The 21,424-nt window shown below is 38.6% G+C and overlaps 1 protein-coding gene across 1 annotated transcript in view; it reads left to right on the forward strand.

Annotated features, from left to right (window-relative positions):
* The window catches only part of TTC33 (tetratricopeptide repeat domain 33), a 43,744-nt gene that overhangs the window by 2,975 nt on the left and 19,345 nt on the right, over positions 1 to 21,424 (forward strand). Inside the window, exon 2 of the mRNA XM_014831260.3 lies at positions 1,994 to 2,215. Within this exon, the coding sequence (XP_014686746.1) occupies positions 1,995 to 2,215 (221 nt within the window). The 5' untranslated portion in view covers position 1,994. The remainder of the gene's footprint in view (positions 1 to 1,993; positions 2,216 to 21,424) is intronic.

The following is a 21,424-nucleotide window of genomic DNA, read 5'->3' on the forward strand; positions in this document are numbered from 1 at the left end:
CTTTACTTTAGCCATGTGCATCAGTAATGAAGATCTCGATATCTGCTAGAACTTACCGTTTCATTTTTCTCCCTCCCTTACTCCCACAATGCCCATTCTTTGATAGTTTTATGAAGACCTCTGATTCATTGCTTTTTCTTACCCCTCTAATTGATCTAGCCAGCCCTGGTGGTCTAGTGGTTAAGATTCGGCACTCTCACTGCTGTGGCCCAAATTCATTTCCTGGTCAGGGAACCATACCACTCATGTATTGCTTGTCACACTGTGGCAGTGGCGTGTTGCTGAAAGCTGTGCCACTGGTATTTCAAATACCAGCAGGGTCACTCATGGTAGATAGGTTTCAGCAGAGCATCCAGACTAAGACAGACTAGGAAGAAGGACCTGGCCACCCACTTCCAAAAATATTGGCTCTGAAAACCTGTGAATAGCAGTGGAGCATTGTCTGATAGAGCCCTGGAAGGTGAGAACATGGTGCAAAAAAGACTGGGCAGGGTTCCGTTAGGAGTCGGCACTAACAACAGTTAGTCACTCAGTTGGTTGATCATAATCTCCTTGGGGTCATAGACTTCTTTAAGAATGGAATGAAAGCTTAGACACTCTTCTCCAGAGTGCACACAGGCATATAAAAATTTGTATACAATTCCGGGGCTTTCTCAGGATCTTTAAGCCCATCCATGTATCTGGTAAGAGTTCTTGGATCCTTCAGTAAACCCCTTCAATTAATAAATATTTGTTGAATTCTTCTAGGGTTTCCTTTGACTTTGTTCCATCAATTTTCCTGTCTTTCTTACCTTTACATTTGTATATCATTGCAGATTTACAAAGCAATTTAACATTTATTATCTTTTTGATTCACCCAGTAGTTCTGTGAATTAAGTCATTTACCAAGTTTGAACTTTTATTTAAAGCCCACTCTGTTAAACACATTTTATTTTATTATTATTATTATTATTATTTTGCTGAGGAAGATTCACCCTGAGCCAACATCTGTGCCAGTCTTCCTCTGTTTTGTATGTGGTTATGGCCACAGCATGGCAGCCAACGAGTGGTATAGGTCCATGCCCGGAAACCAAACCTGGGCCACGAAAGCAGAGCATGCTGAACTTAACCACTAGGCCACTGGACCAGCCCCAAAGTTTGAATCTTTAAAAAATTTTTTATTATGGAGAGTTTCAAACATATATGAAAAGAGAGAGAAAAGTACAAGGAATCCTTTGTGCTCATCACCTAACTTCATCCACTATCAACTCATGGCAGTCTTTTCATCTCTATTTCTCCTCTACTGCACCCCTTCCCCTGCTGATTAGATTGAAACAATTCCTAGATATATAATTTCATGTGAAATATTTTAGTATGTGTTCCTAAAAGATAAGGGTTCCTTTAATAAACATAATCACAGTACTATTATCATACCCAAAAGAAATACCAGTAATTCCTTTATATCATCAAGTATCAAATCAGTGTTCTCGTTTCCCCTTTTGTTCCATAGATGTTTCCTTCCCATTGGCCTGTTTGAATCTGGAGCTGAACAAGATCCACACATTCTCTTTGGTCAATATATCTCTTAAGTCTCTCTTAATCTAGGAATTACCTCCCATCTTTCGCTCCTTTTTTTCCGGCAGTTTATTTCTTGAAGAAGCCTGTTTTATTTTTCCTTATTTTCTGTTTTTTACTGTCTGCATCTCTGATACGTTATTTAGCATGCTTATCTCTATCCCATATTTCTTATAAGCTGGTAGAGGCTTGATCTGATTCAAGATTAATTTTTGGCAAGAGTGTTTCATGGATGATGTGTCACCTCCATCAGGAGATGCGTAATCCAGTTGTCTGTCTTTATGATGTTAGTAGTCTTTGATGATGATTACCTAAATTTAATTGGGGATTAAAAAATGGTGATAGTCTGATTCTATTATTCCTTCTTCACTTGTTAGTTGGAATACTTTTATAAAGGGCCAAATTTGAAATTTAAAGCTGTTTTGTTATAATTTTCCAGAATGGCTTCCTTTGGATGGAAGAGGAAAATTGGCGAGAAGGTCTCCAAGGCCACTTCCCAGCAGTTTGAAGCTGAAGCTGCTGATGAGAAGGATGTAGCTGAGAATGATGAAGGAACCTGGCTACATGCTATTAAACGTAGGAAAGAAATTCTCCTTGAAGGCTGTGCTGAGAAAAGTAAACAACTGAAGGATGAAGGAGCCAATTTGGCTGAAAATAAAAGGTAAGTTTTTAGAGTTTTTTTAATAGAGAACAGTTTACATTTTCTGACTCACTGTCAGTATTGGGATAAAGAGTTATGAATTCTATAAATTCATGTTTTTAAAATCTGATCTAGTTGCTAAATTAAGCAAAGAAATACGAAATTTTAAAATCACCTTTAAACATTCCCATGGAATCTGAAAGTTTATAAAAGAGTCTTCAAGATGCTTATAATGTCTCTGCTTTGCCATCATTTTTGTTCTGTCTGAAGTAGAGTAACTGCTAAGTAAAATTTTATCTAACTTATTGGTTGGTAGGGATGATCTAATTTCTGGAAAATTTCTTGTTGTGATATTATGTATGAGATAAATTAGATGTTTTCTGAACAGCTTTGAGGGCATATACTTTTTACAAAAAATTATCATTCAGTTATCCTTTTCTACTGACTTCTGATATCCTCTAGTAAACGTGGTTTGATGCACAGGAATTTGATAATAGCTTTATTTATTCTTAGTCTTTCCTCAGCTAAGCTCCTATACTTCTATATTCACCCTTCCTTTCTTCTTTTTCCCTTTCCTCTTTTCCTACTTTCTTATTCCTTTTCCCTTTCTTCTGCTTAGATCTTTCAGGGGGATCAAAAATCATTCTTGGGGCCCATCTGGTGGTACGGCGGTTAAGTTCGCACCTTTGCTTCGGTGGCCTGAGGTTTGCTGGTTTGGATCCCAGGTGTGGACCTACACACCGCTTGGCAACCCAATGCTGTGGCAGGCGTCCTGCATATAAAACAGAGGAAAATGAGCACGGATGTTAGCTCAGGGCCAGTCTTCCTTAGCAAAAAGAGGAGCATTGGCGGTGGATGTTAGCTGAGGGCTAATCTTCCTCAAAAAAAAAAAAAACCCATTCCTTCACAAATCAGTAGGGAAAGGACAAGTTGTTTAGTAGATTGTATAGAGAAAGCTGGACTTCTGGATGGAGGAAAACAAAATGATCTGTATCTAATACCACTTACAGAGATGGACTCGAGAGGGATCAAAGACTACACAGTTAATAAAAGAAAATATAGAAGGGTATCCTTATAACCTAGAGGTAGAGAAGGGCTTTTTTATTTTTAAAAATTTCAAATCTATATTAAAGTTGAAAGAATAGTCCAACCCATGTATTCCCTTTACCTAGACTCAAAAATTCTTAATAATGGCTTTACCTCTTCCTACACACACACATACACACACACATAATTGTCTATTTACAGTTTTTTTTTCTTTTCTGAGGAAGATTCACCCAGAGCTAACATTTGTGCCAGTCTTCCTCTATTTTGTATGTGGGTCACTGCCACAGCATGGTTCCATGAGTGCCTTAGGTCCACACCCAGGAACTGAACCTGGGCCACCAAAGCAGAGCACACTGAACTTAACCACTAAGCTACAGGGCCAGCTGCTATTTACAATTTTTTCGCTGATCTGTTTGGAAGTAACTTGCAGACATTATGACACCTCAGCTCTAATTCAGCATGCTTCTCCTAAGAATATGGATATCCTCTTACCAAACACAATAACCATCAAACCTCTGAAAATTAACAATTCTGAAATTTAATGTTCAGTCGACATTTAGATTTTTCCAATTTTCACCTAAATGTCTTTTATAGTATTTTTTTAAAGCCAGGATCCAAACAGAGTTCACACGTTGCATTTGGTTATTATGTCTCTTTAGTGTCTACTTGGGTCTCCTACTTTCATCGCCCATAATGCTGACTTTTTGAGGAGTCTTCTGTTTGCTTGTTTTCTTATGGATGTCATTTAACTTTTCCTCTGTCTCATGTATTTCTCGTAAACTGAAAGTTAGGTGTTGAGGTTTGATTTAGATTCTGATTAACGTGGTGTTGAGGTTTGATTTAGAAACTGATTAATGTTTTTGGCAAGAGTGCTTCATGGTAATGTTTGTACTTCATATTGCATCACATTGGGAGATAAATAACATCAGGCTGCTGTTAGTGTAGCCGTTTGAAAGACATGGTGCCTCAGTCACTCTGTTCAGTGTGTTTGATATCTGCTGAAAGTCCCTATTTTTAGAAAAATCTTGGCACACTTATCCTTGGTGAAGGAAATATATTAGGAAAATTACCCTCGACAACATGAGGAATGTTGATTTGTTTGCACTAAAGGTATGATTTTTTAGAGGATATATATGTGGTCAGCAGGAGTAGGATCTGAATAGGTCTTTGGACAGAATACTCTTCAGATCTAAAATCTAAAATCGGGCTCATGTGCCTTCGACTGGTATCTTCCATGTGGTGTTGAAGAGTTTGAGAAATTAAAAGAAATAGTGGTGAACAAGAAGCACTTTTTTTTTCTTTGTTCCTTTTTTTTCATTGGTAAGGGTGGTTATAAGATTCCTTGTTAATCATTTTTGTCATAAATGAGTCAAAGGTGGGGAACCAACATTTTAGTTTCTAGGTCTGCTTATATTTTTTATTCTGAGAGTAATATTTTGTTAATATATTTTAATATAAAACATGAAATGGTGCTTAAGTTATAACATTAGCACCTCAAATATGGAATGAAGAGTAGAAAATAAATAATAATCAAGGACAATTAACACCTTAATAGCCTAATGTTAGATGATGAATTCTCATTTGTGGTGTTTTAGGCACAAAGATTTTTATCTTGTAGAACTTTGCAAGATTGGCCATTCTTAGTCACAAGAAAACCAACCATAAATTTTCCACATTTATGAAATCATTTTTCAGAACATCCATAAAACGTCTTTAGAAATTCCTGTAAATGCCTGTTAAAAGTTCATTAAGTTTGTTGTTTTTATCTTTTTCTCTAGACCACACTAGTGTGTAGAAGGGAAAAGTTATTAAGTTATTGCCATGGGAGTCCCTCTGAATTTCCTGTGGTAGAGAGAGATATCAACTTTGTACATAAACAAAATAACTCTTGTTTTTTTGCCTGCATGTCAAAACATTGAGTCATTTCACTGAAATCAGCTGGATTGGATGCTTTATTTTGAATGGAAACACTGTGAGATGGTAAAGTTTTTTTGCTGGTTTGCGTTTGTTTTGGAGTAATGTATACACAGCTTTAGAAAATAACTAAACAGAATTAAAGGAATCCAGTGGAATTGAGTCGTTCTATGCCAAAAATAAATAGAAATAATAATTTAAAAATATCTAAGAGAATATTAAACTTGATTGGAAATAATATGCGGAGTAGAAAAGAATGTAAGGAAGAGTGAAGTTAAATTAAAAAAAAAATAAAGGTGAATCCCTGTCTTCCAAATCAACTGCCCCTTAAACCAGTCTCATTTTTTCTGCGTTTTAGCCACACTCGCCATCCTGGTGCTGTTGAACACAGTTCTTATACTGCTTTGTCTTATGGCTTTCTCTCTAAAAAGTTCTTATCTTCCGTCTTTCTGATGTGTATCTTCTCGTCTTCCAGATCTCTGCTCACGTGTCGTCTTCTCAGCCCCTCTCTGAATACCCCGTCTGAAGTAGCACCCCCTCCGTCTCCATCCCATCAGCCTTTTTTAACTTCTGGCATTTCTCCCTTTATGAAGTTACCTTATACACTTATTTTGTTGTTTCTATGCTGTTTGTCTCTCTTCCGTAGAAATGTAAGCCCCAGGCCAGCAGGAACTTTGTCTGCCTTTTGTACGCCATCTGCAGCTCTTAGAACAATTTGTGGCATTTACCAGGCCCTCAATATTTATTGAATATTTATAAAGCTGCTATTTTTTGCTATATTGTTTTTGCCATATTGTGTAACTAGGGTTTTGTGGATTAACTATCATTTATTGTATTGTATCTATAGGAATATACCTTTTAAACTCCACATTAGAATGTGGTATTCTGAGAATATGTTTTATTTCATATCCCAACCACAAAGGGCTTTTGGAAATATAGATATTTTTGTTCGTTTGTTTGTTTGTTTTGGTGAGGAAGATTGTCCCTGAGGTAACATCTGTTGCCAGTCTTCCTCTTTTTGCTTGGGGAAGATTGTCTCTGAGCTAACATCGGTTGCCAGTCTTCCTCTATTCTCTATGTAGGATGCTGCCACAGCATGGCTTGATAAGCAGTGTGTAGGTCCATGCCTGGGGTCTGAACTCATGAACCTTGGGCCGCCAAAGCAGAATGCGTGAACTTAACCACTACACCACGGGGCCAGCCCCAGGAAGAGTTCTTTTACCCTCCTCCTGCATGAGAATATGGCACTTGAGAATAATTCCTTTTTCTGAGGCTCATTCCTTTTCTCATAACCCATACTTCTCCTATTCCCTTGTCCTCTGGGAAACTAGTGGTCTTGCTGAGTTGAGGAGATGGCGATTGTGTTTTGGAGAGGCTCAGGCAGCTAGAAGTTGTGGAGTAGAGTACCAGAGAAGAGGGAGCTACTCAGAAAGACCTCCAGAAATCTGCGTGAGGTCCCCTTGAGTATGTGTTGAACATTAGGCTGTCCAACTGTGGGGAAATTCTACAAGTCCAGGCAAAATGACTGAGGAGTTGTAAGCTGAACAGTTCTCAAGTTCAGGCAGAGCAGAGGGCTGTTCAAGCTTCAACCAACCAGAGTGAAGAGTCTTTGGTGGTCCCCAGGGACATTCTCTGGAGTCCCCTTTGTAGAACAGCTACGCTCTCCCTGGAGGACACTGTGGTAGACCTTCCCTAGCAGAGCTTAGCAGGTTTTGAAGAGTTCAGACTGATACATGAGTTACATAACTACCTGCCAGAACAGTCAAAAATCTAACATTTACAAATATCCAACATCCAATCAAAAATTACTAGACATGCCAAGGAGGAAAAAACTGCCACTCATAAACAGGAGAAAAATCACTCAATAGAAGCAGACTCAGAAATGAAATAGATGATGGCAGTAGCAGACAAAGAGGTTAAAATGGTGATATAACTATGTTCGAATGAATAAAAGGAAACGTGAACCTAATCAGGAGTGAAATGAAAGGTATAAACAGATAGAACATCTAGAGGTGAAAAATACAATATCCAAAATGAAAAACACACTAGATGGGATTAGCAGCTATGCTATTTGAGTCCATCAAGAAGCAGATGCCAAGACCAGATTAAACACGCAAAGGTTTTATTAGGAGAAACACCTGTATGAGAGAAAATAGGAAGGGAACTGAGAGAACTATTACACTGCAGTGTTTGTCTGACCCTGAGTGGATGAGGGAAGGAAGGAAGATTGGGTGGAAGTATCATAGGCTATCAGGCAAGGCCTTTGTTAAAGTTTTAAAATTCTTCTAAAAAATGATTGACTTTAAAAAAACTATAGCAACATATTGGAGATTTATACTATATAGAAGTAAATGCATGACAACAATAGTAATGATAAAGCAGGCATGGATAAATGCAATTATATTGCTGTTAGGCTCTTACAGTATTGTGAAGTGGTATAATATTTGAACCTAAACCCTAGAGCCAAAGTAATAAGTAGTAAGAAGAAGCTTATAAGCCAAGGGTAGAGATAAAATGAAACAATAAGAAAATTTTTAAAAAGTACCATTTACAGTACCATGCCCAAGCAAAATTATTAGGGAAAAAATTCAACAACTAATGTGTAAGAACTGTATACTGAAAACTACAAAACATTGCTGAGAGGAATTTAAGAAGACCTAAATTGAGATAGACATACCCTGTTCACGGATCAGAAGGTTATTTTCTTGAGACATCTCAGCTCTTCCCAAATCGAGGTGTAAATTCAATGCAGTTCCAAACAAAATCCCAGAAAGCTTGCTTTTGTAATAATTGACAAGCTTGTCCTAAAATTTATATGGAAATGCAAAGAATTTAGACTAGCCAAAACAATTTTATGGAACAGAAACATGCTTAGAGAGCTTAGACTACTTTATTTCAACACTTAACCACATTCTTTTTTTTTTAGGATTGGCCCTGAACTAACATCTGTGGCCAATCTTTTTTTTTTTTCGTTCTTCTCCCCAAAGCCCCCTAGTACATAGTTGTACATTCTAGTTGTAGGTCCTTCTAATTGTGCCATGTGGGACACTATGTCAGCATGGCCTGATGAGTGGTGCTAGGTCTGCGCCCAGGATCTGAACCCGTGAAACCCTGGGCTGCTGAAGTGGAGCGTGTGAACTTAATCACTTGGCCATAGGGCCAGCCGCACTTGCCACATTCTTGAATGCTGTATCTTTATAGTATTAGTGTAAGGATAGATATATATAGCTCATGAAAAGAATATAAAGTACAGAAATGACTCACATTTATGTGGTCACTTGACCAAAAGTTAAAACTTCTGGTTATCAAAAGGCATAATTAAGAAAATGAAAAGTGAGGCCACAGACTGGGAGAAAATATTTATAATACATATATTTGACATAGGTCTTTTTGTGGAATGTATAAAGAACTCTCATAACTCAATAATGTCCAGTTAAAGAATGGATACAAAGTTTGAACTGAAGCTTTACAAAAGAAGATATATGAATGGCCGGAATGCAGACGAAAAGCTGCTCAGCATGATTAGTCATCAGGAAATTTCAAATTAAAACCACAACATACTACTACATAACCACTAGGATGCTAAAATTAAGATCGGCAGTATCAAGCTAGGATGTAGAGCAACTGAAACTTTCGTAACATTGCTCATGAAAATGTAAAATAGTTTTACTACTTTGAGAAACAATCTGGCTGTTTCTTATAAAGTTAAACACACACCTTACTGTATAATCCAGCAATTCTACTCCTAGATGTTTGCTCAGGGGAAATGAAAGTGGATATCCACACGCAGACTGATCTAACAATGTTTGTATCAGTCTTATTCATAGTGGCCATGAACTAGGAATAACCAAAATGTCTATCAAGAGGTGAATGATAAATAACCCGTGGTATATCCATCCAATGGTATCCTACTGAGTAATGAAAACGAATGATTGATGTATCTAAAAACCACTATGCTCAGAGAAAAGGCAAGAGTGCATACTGTCTGATTCCATCTATATCAGCCTCTCTATAGACAAATCTAATCTGTAGTGACAGAAAGAAGATGAGTGGTTGTGTGGGGCCAGGAGTTGGGGTGGGTGGACTGAGAAAGGGCACAGGGAACTTTTGGGTTGATAGGAATGTTCTTTGTTTTGATGGTTGTGGTATTTACATGGGCGTACACATTTGTTAAAACTCATCAAAGAGTATGCTTAAAATGGGTACATGTTTTGGCATATAAATTATACTCCCAATAAATTTGATTTAAACAAGTCAAAGTTGAGGGCTTGTCACATGTAAAATAATTCTATATTTATTTGCTATATTTTTCTATATGTTCAGGATGTGTTTTTGTCCTGTATTTGCTATTATTAAGTTAACTGACAGAAGGAACAATTTAGATTCCAATAAAGCTCGGACCCTGGATATTGCATGTTATGAGGTCTCGATCATTTTATCACCGTCAGCCTGCTTCAGCACTTCTTGTGCTCTGGGAGCAGTGGCAGGAGTCCCCAGTCTTAGTTGAGACATGGGGAGGGGATTTTCACAGTTGCATGGATTCACAGATCTCGGGTTTGAATTTCACCTCCTCAAATTAGCACCTCAGAGGATGTATATAACAATCATGTAATCTTTTTTCATGTGAATTTTTGTAAAATAATGGTAAAGATTAAGCCCAACAAAATGTGGAACAGCTTCAAACTTGAAATGAGTGATAATCCTTAGAGGGGCAGAGAAGCAGAAACGCCTCTGGAGGAAGTGCTAGAGAAGGAGGGAGGGAGGAAGGTTGATGAAGAGGCGCGGGAGCCACTTCTGCTTCTTGGGATATGTTCTTTTGCCTCCTTGTGATTTTTTCTCTTTCTTTATTTCCCCCTCAATATTTTCTCAGTTAGTTTTATTTAGCACTTAGAGAGTCTGAACACATTAAATGTAGCACCATCCAAGTGTGTTAACGTCTTCGTTCCTCCAAGGAGGCACACAGTTCTTTAGCATCACAGGGTCTCCGGCTGTCCAGGTTACTTCGTTAGTAACTCAGTATAACTACTCCGAAAAATTTGGTTTGTAATTGAATGGTTTTTAAATTCTGAAATTCCTCCTTGTAGTATTCATGATTCTTTGTAAGAAAAAACCAGTTTACTCTTCTACCCAAGCCCTAAGTAATTCTGGTGCTTTGTGGAGATCATATGCTGAGTCTAGTGGTAAGAGTGTGGATTTTTGAAGTCATTTTAACTCCATTCAAATCCCAGCTTTATCATTTCTATCCGTATGTACTTTGGGCAGATTATTAACTTTTAAGTGTCAGTTTCTAGTTTCCTCACATGTGAAGTGATGTTATCTCATAGACTATTGGGGGCTTAAAGAGCAAGTCCATGTAAAAGTTCTTAGCACGCCACCTGACACTTAGCAAACACTCAATACATGGACTTTAGATATTATGTTTCAGTATCTTATGTGATTGGTACATTTTATATAGTATTAAAGTTTTTAATAAGTTATTGTGTTTAAACGTCTTTTTCTAGAATTATTATTGCTAACTAGGGTATACCTTCTCAAGGGTCACTGTGTGGCTCCCAACTTTGATATGTTGGCTTTTAAGGTTTCAACCACTAGATGGTGATATTTGATTGTGTACCTAAGTGGTCAGATTTTTCTCTGTGAGAGTTAGTGTGTGTGTGTGTGTGTGTGTGTGTGTGTGAAGCAGGACTTTAAGTAGAATTTACCATGAATTTTGTCTGGAAACGTATACCTAGCAAAGTGATCTTGAGGGTGATCTGGCCATGTGACACATAAGAATGTTGAGTGCCAGCATGGATATATTTAATGACAGTGATCTTGCCTCATGTTCTGTGGAAAAAAATAGACATAGTCAGCATAGAATGCCTTTCTTTCTCACCGCCATATCTTCCAGTCTGACTGTATCTCTCCCCATGCCATCTGCCTTCACTCCGTTGTAATGGAGTGCCCTTGCTCTAATTGAAGGCCCGCCCCTCCTTTGTGCACTAGACCCCAGCCTTTCTTGCCTTCTCAGGAATATTGTTCCTAAAATCCTCTTTCATTTTGATGTCGTCTGTTCCTTCCTCTCTTTTGGCTCCTTCTCACTGGTGTACAAGTGTACCCTGATAACATCTGTGTAAAAAGCTTCCCTTGACTCCACACGCCCTCCCATTTCTCTGCTCGCCTCCACCACAGACTCTGTTTCTTGATGCATCATCCTTTCAGTCCATTCCAGTCAGGTTTCTGTCCCCATGAATCTTCTGAAACCACTCTTGTAAAGGTTGTCAGTGACCTCTGGGCTGTCGAATCCAATTATCATGTCTCTGTTCTCGTTTACTTTCTCTCTCATCATTCAGCAGAGTTGACCACTTTTCCAAATAGACCGCTCACTGATCTACAACACCTCACTCTCATGCTTTTCCTTTTGTCTCAGTGTCCACTCCTCCTTAATCTTCTTAGCTTGCTCTTTTCTTTGCTCATTTTCTAAATGTTGGTGGGCCACAGTATTTAGAAAGTACTACTTCTCTTTTCCATATCCATTCTTTCCCTTCTTAACTTACATAGTCTCCTGGTTTCAGGACCATCTCTATACCAATGACTACCAAATATATGCCTGCAGTGCTGTCCTTCCAGCTGAATTCCAGACCCTTAAATCTCCAGTGCTTGTTTTATACCCACTTGGGTGTCTAATTAGTATCTCAAACTTAACATGTACAGAGCAGAGCTCTTGATTTTCCTCCCAAACATCTGGTCCTTTCCCCATGTCGGTAAACAGCACCATCATTTACCGAGGTACTCAAGCCCAATGCTGCTGGTTTATGTGTCACTCTAAAGCTAATTGGCCCCTCTCACCTCAAACTCCCTGCCCTTGAGACAGCTCCTGCTCTTCTGATGGCCAGAAAGCCCTGGCTGCTGCTACTGTCCCCACAGACAAAAGTCGCCTCACCTGTGGTGCTGACTGACAGTGAAAGACCATCACAGCTCGACACTGGCCAGACTGGACCCAGAGATGCCCTGGAGGGACTGAGTCACACACTTGCAAGTGTTAGGAGGTTAAAGTCTTGTGGGGCAGATTTTGACCAGTGGGAGACAGGGGTATGAGGGAGCATGCAGGTAAAGTCTTTTTCTTCCTTCTCCCACTGGACTGTTTCCAAAACACAGAGGTTTCATACAGTCTCTTTGAAGAAGTTCTAAAAAATTGGCAATCATCTGTGTTTGTTTTTGAAGCTATGGCCAGCTTAACGTAGGCCTTGTATTTGGTCTCCCTCCTTCCTGCCTCCCTTCTCTTTTTTCCCCTCACTCTTGCTTCCCTGGGATCCTACCCCGCACAGTTAGCCAGTAAGCTTTGGCCTTAGGCTCTGTTTCCCAGGTAACCAAAGCTAAGACAGCATCCTGGATTCATTTCGTTTTTTTTTTTTTACTCCTTATATCCAATCCAAGTTGAATTGACTTTTTAAACATACTCTGAATCTCTTTTATCCTCTCCTGTGTTTTCATTGCTGTCATCCTGGCTAATTTACTGTCATCTCTTACCTAGATTACTTGGGTGGGCTCTTAACTGGTCTTCCCGTGCTCGTTCTTATACCTCTACAGTTCACTCTCCTCCCCGGGCCTGACTGATCTTTTCAAAATGTAAATCAACTCATGTCTCTGTGCTGCGTAGAGACGCCATGGATTCCCCATCACATATACAATGAAATCCACACTCCTCACCACGGCGCACTAGTTCCTAAGTGATCATGGCTTTGGCCCACCTCTCTCCTCTCTTTCTCCCCTTCTACTACAGCCGTGCTAGTTTTCTTTCCTTGCCTCAAAACATGGGGTGTTCGGTCTGCCTTGGGTTCTTCCCTTTATCTGGAATGAACTTTCTCCAGCTCTTCAGTTGGCTGTCCACTTTTTGTCATTCTGATCTCAGCTCAAACGCCTTCCTAGAGAGAGCTTTCCTGAACACGCATTCTGAGTAGCCACTGGTCCTTCCCTGTCACATTCTTCCATTTGGCTTTTATCATGGCACTTACCGTATTTTGACTTACATTTGTTGTCTTTCTCCGCCTCCTTCCCACACGCAAACATCTTTAGAATGTAAGATCTAGAAGAATAGTAGGATCCTTTTATATCTTGTGTAATGCTGTCTCCTCAGTACCTAGACTAGTCCCTGGCCAGAGCAGGTACTAAACAAATATTTATTAAGTGAATAAGCTAATAACTATATGGCTCATTAAACTTGCAGCTCTAGTAAATTAGAAGTCTAATTGGGAGCAAAGTAGCTGAGTACTTTGACGTTTCCATCTCGTAAACGCGCACGCTATCTAACTTCTTTGGCTTGATCACCAGCTGTTCTTTACCTCAGCGGTTATCTCAGCCTGCGCTTGTGCAATCCGTGCAACTATTCACTCCGCTTCCTTCCTTGTGCTAGTTTGGTTGCATACTGTTAAGGTTGTCTTTAAACTGGCTGAATCAAACTTTGGTCATTTATTAACCCTAGTGACTTTAAACTAAGTTTTTATCTTTTAATGCTTCCTGTCCAACAGCTGCAGTAAGGCTGTGTCTGTTCACTCTGTTCCAAACTGAAGTTGAATTAAGAGATATGCTGTCGAAGTTATGAGAGACCACAGATTTATTAGGTGCCAAGTTTCCTATGATCCAAAAATGGAGGAGCTAGGTGGTGCCACCGTTTATTCATAGGCCAGGAAAAATAAATCAAAGAGAGAATTGAGAAATGAAGGAGAGGAAGGAATGCAACAAGCTGAGCGTAGTGAAGTAAATGCCCACCAGTTCTTGCTTCTCTCTAGTCAGTGGAAAACAGCTGACTTGTTTCTTGAAACCTTTGTATGCCTTGTGGGCAACAAAGCACATTTCATTTAGCGCTGCCTCTGCTGGGAGCAGTGGTTATATTTTCAAAATAAAAGCAGAGCAGTTGAGGGGAAAGGACATTTTTCTTTTTTCCTCAAATCTGTGTGCCTTAGTTTGCACATGTGCATGTTTGTGTGCGTTTGACTGTCTGCGTACCTGCCTAGGGAGAGGAAAAAACAGCTAGTGATGGTTAGTGTCATCTTGAACTTCTGAGTTTATTTCATACTTTGGGACAACTTAAGCTTAGATATGTAAGCGACTTTGTGGGGTGGGATTGGGGTAAGCCATCCTGTTTCTCAGCAGTAGTGCTATTGACATTTGAGACAGGATAGTTTTCTGTTGTGCAGAATTTGCCCTTTGTCTTGCAGGATATTAAGATCCCTGAGCCCCTGCCCCTAGTGCCTCCAAATCATAGTGACAACCCAAAATGCCGCCATAAATGGCCATAAATGGCTTCCATGGGGTATAACTGCCCCTGGTTGAGTTAGGCAGAAACATGACTGAAAGTAAAAAGGACATTATAAAATGTGACAAATTTTAACACTGGTTGGGTCCTGTAGAGCAGGGATTGGCAAACCACAGCCTGCTTTTATAAATAAAGTTTTATTGAGACACAACCATACCCATTTATTTATGTATGGTTTATGGCTGATCTTGTGCTGCAGCAGAATCGAGTAGTTGTGACAGAGACTTTGGATATGGCTCACAAAGCCTAAACCGTTCACTGTATGGGCGTTTAATATGCTGACCCTTGCTCTAGAGGTCAGAGACCTCTAGCCCCGTCCTCAGAAGCCACAAAGGTTCCTGAAACCTCAAATATACCAGGTCTTAAGGGCCCTCTGCTCTATGTAGCATTCTAATCTCCTGGCTCTTTTTAGCCATATTCCCAATCTCCTAGTCTTGGGATTTCTTGTAATTTCTATACCTGCAACGGTGCAGTGGAACAAAGTAGGAATTACGGTGTTTGCTACTGTTACCTTAGGGTAGAATTTGTTTTCATTTCATTTTCTGAGATATTATCAGCATGCCAGCTCCTGTTACAGCCTCTTTTCCTGCCTTCTGTGCTTCTCTCTTTGCTGCTTTCTGGGACTTCTCTGGGAGAAGGGAGGACAGAGGAGATGTAGAATCTGTGATATTAGCACCTTCTGTGTGCCCACCCATGTTCTGGGTGTCAGAGAGAACACAAGCAGATCCACCTTTTGGCCCCTGAACTCATTAGTAAAGAGGAGATAAAAATACATGGAGGAATTAGAGATAAATTAAATGGGAGACAGCATTGGAATAGTTGGAGAAAGCATTAGTCTTGTGGTTATGACAGCTAGCTTCAGATCCTGATCTCTGCGGGCTTAATATCCTGTGCCTTTGGACTAGTCCTGTAGCTACTCTCTTGCTACCTTTGTTTCCTCATCAGTAAAATGAGAACAAGTAATGCCAATCATAGGACTTATGAGAACCAAGTGAATAATTGCATGTTAAGTAACTGTGTTGAAAGTGCTTTGTAAAACATGAAGTACTTTAGAAATACAAGTGTTACTATGTGGTCAGTTAAGTGGTACTCATGGTCTGACGAACAGGGGATTTTAACTTGGTCTTAGAGGAGAAGGAGCCTTTGAATAGGTGAAGAGGGGGGAACGGAATCTTAGATGAGCATGTGTTTGTGCGCTCGGGAACCCACATGAACAAAGCCACGATAGGTGGGTCGGGACCTGGCAGAGATGCAGCTGAGTGGAGCAGAGGTGTGCGTTGGGGAGTAGTAGAAAAAAGATTGGACGGAGAGGCTGGTACTGGAAGAGAGACGCTTACTACTATTAAGTCCTGCAGAATTTACTACTGCTGCATTTATTAGAATATTATGAGTAGGTTATTATGAAGGAATAAGTTAATTTTCTAGAGAAGGAAGATAGAACATAGCAAATTTCTGAGTTTTCATGCTGTATCTATAATAACATTTAGAAATATTATTTAGAGACAGGCTTGAAGTCACCCAGAATTTGCCTAAAGAAGTACAGACACTTTCTTTTTAGGTGTCATAGTTAATGCTTCCAGAGGTACATAATATCATTAAAGCTTAGTAGATAATAACACCAAGAGACTAAATTTCTTTGGTGTTAAGAACATTATAAGTAATAGCTGTAAAAAATCAGAAATAGGTGTGAAATTATATTAAGTATTGTTGAGTGTCATGTACTTTTTTCCTCCATTATCTGTTACGTATGAAACCTTTTCTAATGTTTTTCTGAGTTGTACCCTACATGGTCATGTGGATTTTAAACTATAATTAATTGCTGGATTTAATTTGCTAATCCTTTATTTAGGACTTTTATATTTATCTTATGGACTGAAAAGTCATCAGTGATTACTAGGATTCTCTTTTCTCCGATAGTGTATCTATCCTAGGACAAAAGTGCACTTTATCTTTATTGCTAGATCCTCCAAGTGTGCTGAAATGCATTAGGACTAGTAGGACTACATTTCTAATTGGGGTATTGAAAGCTTTGGATTCGGCAATGGTAGCTGTTTTCTGGTCAGGGCCTTTTCCATATCATCCCAGTTCATGCCACAAAGGCTGTCGACTACTCCTCGTGTCCACCTTACTACTTCAGAAATGATTGATGTGGCTTAGGCGCTGTTGTGTTTCGGTGCTGCAGCTGCATATCCCTTGGCGAGCAAAATACCTTTTGCACTGTCTACATAGAGCTTTTAGTTTAAACAAATACGTAAATAAATGTGAAGTTTCAAATTGTTCTATGAATAAAAAATAACTGGATACCATGAGCCAGTATTCACCAGAATGATTTAGATAAAGAGTCAGAGAAGGCTTCTCGGAGGAAGCAAGAAGGCAAGTGATTGGGTTCATCCAGGTGAAGGGAAATTTCAGAGTCCTATTTATTGTTTTGCCTTTTGCATAGTTTGTAATTTTATCATGTATTTATCATTTAAATAAGGCAACTTGCTGTAGTCCTGCCTTTTTACTTATACATGTTTTTGTTTCATCCAAATTATGCCATGATACTAGAATCAATTTCCAGTGAGTTTTATTTTGTGACAACATTTGTGTATATGCTAAGTGAATGAACAATATAGGTGGTAAAATATTTTAAATGATCTCTATATCTGAAGTCGAAATTGGGAGATTAAAATTGTGACTTTTTACTTGTTTCAGAAAATTCATTGTCTAGTGTTGCAAGGAGTAGAACAAGGTAATTGATTTCAATAAAATAACATCTAAGGGATGTCCTGCACTAGGTAGAAGTTGGCATCATTGTTTTAATTTGCTTTGGAAAATGACCTTTATTCAGTGTGTGTACACTTGCACGTAATTTCAGAGCTCCTTCCTACTGTTTCCAGAGTGAATTGATCTGCCCTAAATTGTTTGCTCTCGTCTGTAATAAGTTAGAAACTTTTAAAGACATGTTTGTTCTTTTGTGTAAGTAAATAGTTTAAATTATTACTGAAAGGAAGCTTTATGACTTAAGCTAATCCTATATCCACATCATTTCGATAAGTGATAGCGACTAAAACTCAGAGCAATTTAGGATTTATTTTTAAAGTATCTTTTCCTTTGCCTAGTAGAACGTTCTAGAACTTTAGTCTGAGCATCATCTCAAAACTTCTTCCTGATCCTGTTCTCCTTTCCTAAATATGACTGTCTTGAGAAGATATGCAATTAGGAAGTGTGTTTTCTCTCTTTTGTTGTTTTTGCTCCTTTTTTCTTTCTTTCTGAGCCTACATACAGGATATTAGGTTGCTTATGATGAATGCTCATTGTATGTAACTGTACAATATTTTGTCCTTCCTTTCTTCAGAATGCTACTCCAAATTCTAGACAGAGAAGCTCAAAATAATTCAGAGACTTTTTTGTTTCTTTCAAGAATTTGACCTTTGTTTAAAAGGTGGAACCTGATCTACCTACATTGGAAATCACACAATTTTCAGTCAACTTAGCTCTATCTAAAAACTACTTTCAGTATTATTATAATATCTGTGTGAAAGCTCCCACAAAATCAAGGAAATAAACAAAACTTTTAATTTAAAACATTATATACTGAACCAAGGAAAGTCACTTCCAATAACAAAACCTAAAGTGAGCCAGAAAAGTTATTTCTATCATTAAACATTTTGGGACACAATTATTGTAAATATTATTAGAAACACAATGTAAAATAAAGTGAAAACTTTAAAGTTCTTGACAACATAGTTTTTTGTTTTTGGGTTTTTTTTGGTAAGGAAGATTGTCCCTGAGTTAACGTCTGTGCCAGTCTTCCTCTGTTTTGTATGTGGGATGCTGCCACAGTGTGGCTTGATGAGTGGTCCATGCATGGGATCCGAACTTGTGAACCCTGGGCCACCAGAGTGCGCGAACTTAACCACTACGCCACCATGCTGGCCCCTTGACGGCATAGTTTTTAATAAGGAGATAAAATGATGAATCTTAGTATTAGCTACTGATTTGCTAAAAATATAGCTGTATAGGAATGACCTTTAAATTTGTTTTGATATTTCCACATAAGCACATAAAATTGTGTGATAGAAGTCTTTCATGATATTAGTGGAAAGTGATAATCATTTGTGATTGGTTACATTTCATTTGATGTAGACAAAAATGCTATAACATTTCTTCTTAAATATAGTCAGTCTTTATTCATGGATTCTGTATTTGTGAGTTCACCTACTCACTAAAATGTATTTGTAATCCCAAAATCAATACTCATGGTGCTTTCACAATCTTTAGCAGACATGTACAAAGCTGCAAAAAGTCTGAGTTGCCTGATGTGTATGTGCCCTGCTGAGTCAAAGAAGGCGATGCTCTGCCTTCTTGTTTTGGCTCTCATTCTGTAAACAAGCATCCTTTTTGTGGTCTATTTAGTGTTATGTTTTCCACATTTTTTTGCTTTTTCTTGGTGATTTTGCTATTTAAAATGCCCCCTAGGTGTAGTGCAGAAGTGCTGTGTAGTGTTCCTGAGCACAAGAAAGATGATGTGCCTTACAGAGAAGATACATGTGTTAGATAAGCTTTGTCCAGCCATGAGTTACAGTGCTGTTGGCCACAAGCTTAATGTTTGTGAACCAGCAATGTATATTAAATGAGATGTCTTTAAAAAGAAACACACATATAACAAGGTTATCTATTAATCAGTTGATAAAAATGTTGTGACCCGAGGTTTGAAGGAACTTAACCCTGTATTTCCCCTAGGAGCTATGATTCAGTATTTGCTAATTCAGTTTTTATGGTGATTTTATAGAACATAACTACTGGGAATGAGAACCAACTATATCTAGAATAAAGCTTTTGAGTTGAGTAGTGTTTTAATGTATGCAACTTTTCTTTTTATCAAGGATTTAAATAATCAGGACAAGTAATTAAAGTTTACTCTAAAACTATGTAAAATCTAAAAGTCTCTCTGATTCAGCAAAGATAAAATTGTGTTCCATATGATTTGACCTTGGTTTTATATTCTGCTCTCCTCACCCAAATAAGCGTAGTTTCTTATATCTTTTTCTTACAATTTTTTTATTCTTTTTATATAAGACTAATTTCTTATATCTTTTTTTACTCACTGAACATTTACTTAGTGGTTTTGTTAGGCACTGATGCCACAAGGAAAATATTAGATAGGCATCTTTTGCGGGTTATACATAGAGGGAAACTGTTTTGATATGGAGTAAAGAGTACTGTTTTTTTAAAGAGTTCATTGGTTGATATAAAAGAAAGGCATTTAACTAAATGGAGGAATAGAATTATAGAGTGTTTGAGAAGACTTTTCGGGAGAGCTGGTATCAGAGCAGAGTCATGAAGAGAAATGGGAATTAGCAGAAGAACAATGTTCCAGCCATAGGAATCTGGATGCGCAAAGCCAAGAGGAAGCCAGAAGAAATCTCTCCCCTTGGAGTATCAAAAATAGTTCAGTAGAACTGGAAGGAGCATAATGTACAATGTCAGGTGGAAGAAATGTCTAGAGGTGAGTGGAGACTTTGACGCAGAGAGCATGTCTGGGGTCTGTTGAATGCCTTGCTAAATTTAAGAGGCCTGAACTTCAGTGTCCTGAAGGTAGCTCAGTAAGGTGAACTTATCAAAATTGTGTTCTGGAAAAATCTTTCTGACATAAAATAGAAAACGGATTGGAGTCAGGCAAGACTGGTCTCAGGAAGACGGATTAATTGAATTTTTTATAATCCCGGCGAGGAAGACTGAGGACCTAAACTAAGTAGTAGCAATGACAATGGGTTAAAGAAATGAATTAGAGAATTGATGATTAATGTGACTTCGGGCAGGGAAAAGTGTAGTCAAGAATGTCTTCAGAATTCTGTCTTAATGACTTGGTGGTGCTGTTCTCTAAGCCAGGGATATAAAGGTGGAGTAAGTTTGGAGTAGATAATGATGAGTTCAGTTTGCACTTGTTGTGTTTGACATATGTGTCAACCCTCTCTTGACCTTATATTCCTGCCCAGTTATCTTCTCATTTCTCTCTTTGGTATTAACAGAAAAACTTCCCAAATGAGTTGTCAGCATTCATTGTCTTCACTTCCTTGCTTCCAGTTCGCTCTTCAGTCTGGTTTCCGTTCCCACAATTTCAAGAATACTGTTTTGCTCAGTGTCACCAATGACCTACATGTTACTAGATCTCTCTGAGGTATTCGGTACAACTCATCACTCTCTCGATCACAGACTTCTCTCTTCTTTTCTATGAAATTACACACACTCCTAAATTTCCTCCTTCCTCTCTTTCTCTGCTTCTCAGTCATCTTTGCTGGTCCTTCTCTGCTTGACCTCGAATTTGGAAAACCCCAGTCCTGGTATCTTTTCTCGTTCTCATCTGCTCTCTCTCTGTATGTGGTCTTACCCAGTCCCATGGTTTGTTTAATTTTTTTTTTTTTTAAAGATTTTATTTTTTCCTTTTTCTCCCCAAAGCCCCCTGGTACATAGTTGTGTATTCTTCCTTGTGGGTTCTTCTAGTTGTGGCATGTGGGACGCTGCCTCAGCGTGGTCCGATGAGCAGTGCCATGTCCGCGCCCAGGATTCGAACCAACGAAACACTGGGCCGCCTGCAGCGGAGCGCGCGAACTTAACCACTCGGCCACGGGGCCAGCCCCGGTCTGTTTAATTTATTCTTAAAATTTTTAAGGAAAACAGAAAGGCAATAATATATGCTCATGATTTCAAAAAGAAAATGTAGTAATAACAAAGGATATACAGTGAAAAATCAGTCTTGCCCTCATTCCTGTCCCCTGGTCTATTAGTTCACTTTCCCACAGGCAACTACAGTCACCAGTTTCTTGATGTCCTGCCAAAGATAATCTTTAGATTTATAAGCATGTGGGTCTATATATCTTTTAAAACTTTGTAAATGGTAGCATTCTAAATATATGTACCATTCTCTCCCTTTCCTCTTTTTTACTTAATATATCTTAGAGATCATATTATGTATAGACTTGCCTTTT

This window comes from Equus asinus, chromosome 10, assembly GCF_041296235.1.
Source record: "Equus asinus isolate D_3611 breed Donkey chromosome 10, EquAss-T2T_v2, whole genome shotgun sequence".
Classification (NCBI taxonomy): domain Eukaryota; kingdom Metazoa; phylum Chordata; class Mammalia; order Perissodactyla; family Equidae; genus Equus; species Equus asinus.